The sequence below is a fragment of the Humulus lupulus genome, chromosome 8 (assembly GCF_963169125.1).
Source record: "Humulus lupulus chromosome 8, drHumLupu1.1, whole genome shotgun sequence".
Lineage (NCBI taxonomy): Eukaryota > Viridiplantae > Streptophyta > Magnoliopsida > Rosales > Cannabaceae > Humulus > Humulus lupulus.
The window spans coordinates 60,817,305-60,823,135 of record NC_084800.1 but is presented as its reverse complement, the minus strand read 5'-3'; the positions used below and the strand labels follow the sequence as shown (position 1 = coordinate 60,823,135).

Genomic DNA, 5,831 nt, shown 5'->3' with positions numbered 1-5,831 from the left:
GTTAAAAATATATATTTTTAAGTTTTTCTTAATTGATGTAAATTGTAACTTTTGCAACTAAAAAATTAGTTAGTGAGTTAAGTGCAAATTTCAAATTATTTATTCGTTTTAGTCACTAAACAAACTATTTAAATACAACATTTCTATTATTTACTAATTTTTGTCATAATTTATGATAATTCCGAATTGAAATAAAAATTGGAACGAATTACCGATCAAGTTTTTTCCTGAGTCGCGGACTATGTCGCTCTCTTTAAGACGTTTCGAGGCTCTGTCTCAAGTGTGCACGACAGTCTATCAATCACGTCGTCCCCAAGATAAAACAGCCACTATATACAATACCTCTCTGCACCGAAAGACTTCGCTCTCGTACACCCTCAAAAGCTCAGAGAAAATTCGATTTTATAAGAGAATGTTTTTATGGAAAAAAGATGTATTCCCCCATTATTATGTAAATGGTAAGAAAATTTTATTTAATCGTCAGAGGATTTATCGTGGTCATAAGTTACTGCTCGGCTTAGTCGGTTGAACGGTGGCAGCAGCGCATGTGTGTGAATCCTCACCCATTCGCACAAAATTAAGTACCCCTTGGGACACACCCCAATGGATGTCATTTTATATACACTCTTGAATGAGTGTTCCAAATCTATGTGGGACTTTTCTCATCTCACTGACAAGGGAATATACTCATTTGGTACCCTGTATTTTTTCAAAGTATCATTTTGGTACCTTCTATTTTCAATAATGCTCATATGATACCCTGTATTTTAAAATCGTACATATTTGGTACCCTAAACTCAGATTTGATAGATAAAATTTTGTCAATATGATCAAACTGTCATCAATTATATGTAATTATGTAATTAAATTTAAATTTGTAACTTACATAATTGACAGCAGTTTAATTAAATTGACAAAATTTTATCTATCAAATCTGAGTTTAGAGTACCAAATATGTATGATTTTAAAATACAGAGTACCATATGAGCATTATTGAAAATAGAGAGTACCAAAATGATACTTTGCAAAAATATAAGGTACCAAATGAGTATAATCCTCCACCCCACTGACAAATATACTTTTTTAACTTTTAACAATTCACTTTTAACTTTTATCAAACCAAAAAAAAAAGTTCCAACAATTTATCTACCACTGTTAGACTAATTATTGATTTTGGCCACCCCAAATTTTCCTGGATGAAAATATTGTTTAGAGAAATACTGATGATGATGACAAATGTATGGAAAACTCTGAAGAACAAAATCACATGGATCCGCAAGCAAGAGTGTACGAGTACAACTTAAAAGGTGAGGGTGCAGATGCTCTTCGTGTGGAACTGGTGCACTGAATCTCAACCTTTCCAGAATACTCTTCTATTTTCCCCAGTTGGCATTTGACAATGATATCCAACAATCATAAACTGTGGGGCCTATTTAGACTGGTATTTTGTGAAAAGGAAAAGGATACTTTTGTCTTTCCGCTAACCATGTGGGACCCACAGGGCCAGGTGTGTTTACTATTCAGAGTTTGTGGAGTCGTGCGATTAGTACGTCCTTTCGTGGGCCCCAATTCCCCCTCACCATTTCGATTCTTCATTTTCATGATTGTAATCCTACGGTCAGGAACGGGTCAACAGCGCATCAGATTTTGCGTCTTTTCCTAATCACCCACCCCTGCCTTTACTTCTAATAATTTGTATTTTGTACTACACTATTATATTACTTGTCAACTGAAAAATTATAATTAATTGGCCTATTTTTGCAAATAAATTATTTCCATAAAAACAAGGGTAATTTTTATTGTGTAATTGTTTTTTTTTTATGGGAAGTTAATTTCAATTTAAGGTGTTGCCGTTTAAATTGACCAAAAATTCCAGCTACTACTTTTATGTTCTAATTTACAGGTATTTGAAGATTTATTAGGTATTCAATTCAAACGAGTATTAATTACAAGGCTAGAGAAAGGAAAAAAAAAAAAGTAGCTTTTGCTCTTTTTAAGGCTTAATTGGTTCGCTTTTATATATTTTCTTGCCACTACCATCCCATCTATGGTGGAGTTTATAACAAATTAAAATTTTTCTTTGCTTGCCATTTTTTATTATAATTAACGTAAATAGCAATAAAATAATATAAACCACAATTAAAAGACAGATATTTAGTATCTTGAATAGTTTCCATAGTTTTCATAGAAGAATGTGTGTCCCTTGACACGTATAACATACGGTATAAAATTAAGGTGATACCTTGACATCCACATGGACATGTTCGAGACCTGTTATTGGTTGTCCCAAGAATTTGTCCTCCTATAAACGACACCTCAGCTGTCGGCTATCTCTTACCTGTATGATCCAAAACCCCACATCCATCCACGTGTCCTCTCCCCTCTCCATTCACCGTACACGTGTCCAACCCCTTCTCAGCTCGTAAATTACACTCTTGCCATGGTTACCTTCACTGAACAAAACCACTCCCACAATCCGATAAAGCCACATTTATTTGCAAAGATGTGATTTTTTTTTTCTTCTTTCAAACAAACCGCTTATTACGTTCAAAGGCAAAGCTATAAACACCAACTCTTTAAACACGTACACATTAACCCCCCCACTAAGCTTAATTTTTTATTTTTTTATATATCATTTATATGATCAACGGTGATGATCAAGAGTCATCAAGATATCTACTTTAGTGTGTATAAAACAAGAAAACCCTAGTTATACACTATTTGTGATGTTATATTCTACACTTTCTTGGCCGCTTCTTATTATAAACTTCTCTCTCTCTTTCTCTCTCCTTCTGGCTATATATCCAATATTTTTTCTTTGGGTTGGTTGGGTATATATATTGGTATGCGTTAATTTCGTATTTGGAGTTTATCAAACATGAAGAATAACGTACCAATGTCTCTGAGGATTACTTCTTCACTAACCCTAATGAAGCAAGCCATGGGAGCATCGGATCCGTGGCCTTTCTCTTTCGTTTTCTTGTGAGATTTGTGTTTGGAAAACCCAGGTCTGTTCACTTTAGATCCTTTATATATACTATAGCTAATACAAATCTAGAAAAGAAGAAATAATAAAAAAAAATGGGTAGTGGAGAAAAAAGCCAAAGGTTTTTTCAGCTTCACAACCACCAGCAGAGCCATCACCATGGGACGAAGAATAAGGCTGTAATCAGAGACGTTCCAAAAGGGTGTTTGGCAATCAAGGTGGGACAAGGTGAAGAACAACAGAGATTTGTGGTGCCTGTGATGTACTTTAATCACCCTCTGTTCATGCAATTGTTGAAAGAGGCTGAAGAAGAGTATGGATTTGATCAGAAGGGTACCATCACCATTCCTTGCCACGTGGAGGAGTTTAGGTACGTTCAAGGCATGATTGACAGGGAAAAATCCTATCACCACCACCACCACCATCACCTTCATGTTACTGGGTGCTTTAGGGTTTGAGCAAATCTCTTTGGCTTTTGTAAATTTGGAGAATTGTTATTTTTGTTTTTTTTTAAACCTTTATTCCTATTTAGTTGGATGGTGATGATGACAAATGTGATGTCTTGATGACGGAAAATTGTTCAAAGACATTGCTTTAGCCGTTTAGTGATTTCTTTCACTTTTTCAAAAGAAAGAAAGAAAGAAACGTTTTTAATCAATGTGGCCGTTTCTTTTTTCTCTTTTATGTTTGGTTTCTTTTCTCAATGTTATGATGATGAGGGGAGTGAGTGCTTTTCAATATCTAACGATAAGGGGTATCGTTTTTTTGTTTTGCAAATTAAGTAGCAAATTGGAAAATATGGTAGGCCCTAATTGGTTTGCTTTGAAGCCATACATACATCATAATCATATAAATATATTTTCTAACGCTTAAAATCTATGATCAGTATTAAATTGATAAACCTTCATTGTTATGATATCCTTTTCAACAGTCCTACTAATAAAAAAAGAAGATTAGACGCTGTTACACCTAACTCCCTCCTATAAAAGAATAATTATTCTGCATAATAATATTCATGAAAAAAACCAAATCAAAATACATGTCAATTTTATATTTTATTTCTGCTTCGTATAAGCCATCAACACAAGATAAGGCATTGAATAACTGTGTGTTGGTAATGATTCAGGTCTAATAACTTCGTATGAGTCATGACTTTGAGAGTGTTGTGATAGAGATATAGTCAGAATAAAGTCAAAGGCATGGGAGTAGGTTCATGCATGAGCTCCACGTTTGGTGATCAGTTCTTGTTGAAGATGATCAACAAAACAAACAAATGTGGTCATTTTGTCATATATATATATATATATATTTATATAGTGAATTACTTTTGTCCCTGCTGGCCTTTTATGTTTTCAGCATTTGATAGTTATATGAGGTATTTCGAGAAGTTATGAGAATACTAGAGTTCAAATAGTCAATTATTTTTTCATATTAAATTACTCGAGATATATGGTATAACTACAATATATGTCATTATATAAAATAAATGCATTATAATTTTTTCAAATTCCAAAAATAAAAAACACATTAGCAAAAGTAATACCCTACTATAAGAATCTACCATAAATATTCACATTTTGAGCTAGCAATTAAGTCAATTGAGGTTTCATATCTTACGATTCACAAAGTCTCAGTACCTTACTGCCAAATTTTGGAATTTCTTTTCATAGTAATTAACCAGCAGTGACACAGTACACTGTTGGCCTTAATTTTAATTTCGAAAATGGTATTGATCTGTCAGGCCCTAGATTTCTTTTGTTTTTATTACATAATTTTATATGCTGAACGTAAAGAATTATGGTGGGTGTGGTATATCCTTTTCTTATTATCGAACTAATAATATGATATATTGATTGTGAGATAATGACTTGATCATCTAACAATAATATCCATAAACTATACAATTTGGTATTTTTAAATTGGGAGATACCAAATGCACAGTCCAACTTGTAATGCCAAACATTATAAAATCTATGTCGATCGTCATTAGCCAGGATATCTGAAAACGTACACCTTGTTTAAATGCATACTGATTTGATGTAAACATATATAAAATTTTATTATAAAACTTTTGTAACTGAAACTCATATCTATCTCTGGCTACTTTTTAAATTAAAATTTTATAGTTGGTCATTCTAATTAGTGATTTATTTATTTGATAAACACGACTTCCATATTGGTAATGTATTAGCTACTCTCTCGAGTGTAAGTATTATATGGTCTAAGGGCTAGTTTGATAGAGTTGTTGAGTATTTAGGAAATTACAATTTGAAAGTGTTGTGAGATTAAAAATAATATTGTAATGTTTGATAAACTCTATAATTTTAGTGATTAGTTAATATAAAATTACTAAAATAAAAAATATTTTAAAATATCTAATAAATATAATATTATAAAAGTATTTTTTAGAACAAAATAAAAAATAATTAAGACTATAATTTTTTAGTTATATTATAATATTAATTTATTTAAATAGTTTTATTTTAGGTAATATATTTTTATTTAAATATAATTATAAGTTTTCTATAAGCTAAAATAATCTAAAGTTGGGTAGGTTCTAGCTTTAAATAACTTTCTGCATAAATTTTTTAATTTACTGATTTTTATTTACCAAATTATTTTATTCTAAAAAAATTTCAAAATATAACATTAGCTTTTAAAAAAATAAAATTGTACCAAACGGGACTAAGTCTATGTAATCAACACAAAAAATAATGTATTCATAATGTTGAATAATTAGCTACATATGAGTCCAAATTCATGCTTCTCTCTTTCCTTTAATATATATCTAGTAGGAGACTAGGAGTGTCCAAGTTCATGCTTTGTTGATTATGTTTAAAATAAT

General features: G+C 31.5%; 1 protein-coding gene across 1 annotated transcript; it reads left to right on the top strand.

The window, feature by feature from the left end:
* The first annotated feature begins 2,600 nt into the window (after window positions 1-2,600).
* On the top strand, window positions 2,601-3,644 carry LOC133797441 (auxin-responsive protein SAUR32). The gene has a single exon (XM_062235336.1). It carries the CDS (start codon window positions 3,082-3,084, stop codon window positions 3,442-3,444), a length of 363 nt encoding a protein of 120 aa, XP_062091320.1. The 5' UTR covers window positions 2,601-3,081; the 3' UTR covers window positions 3,445-3,644.
* Window positions 3,645-5,831: the final 2,187 nt, after the last annotated feature.

What these genes read in the sequence shown, in the direction of transcription:
- LOC133797441 (XM_062235336.1), top strand. Translation starts at nt 3,082, where the DNA reads ATGGGTAGTGGAGAAAAAAGCCAAAGGTTTTTTCAGCTTCACAACCAC.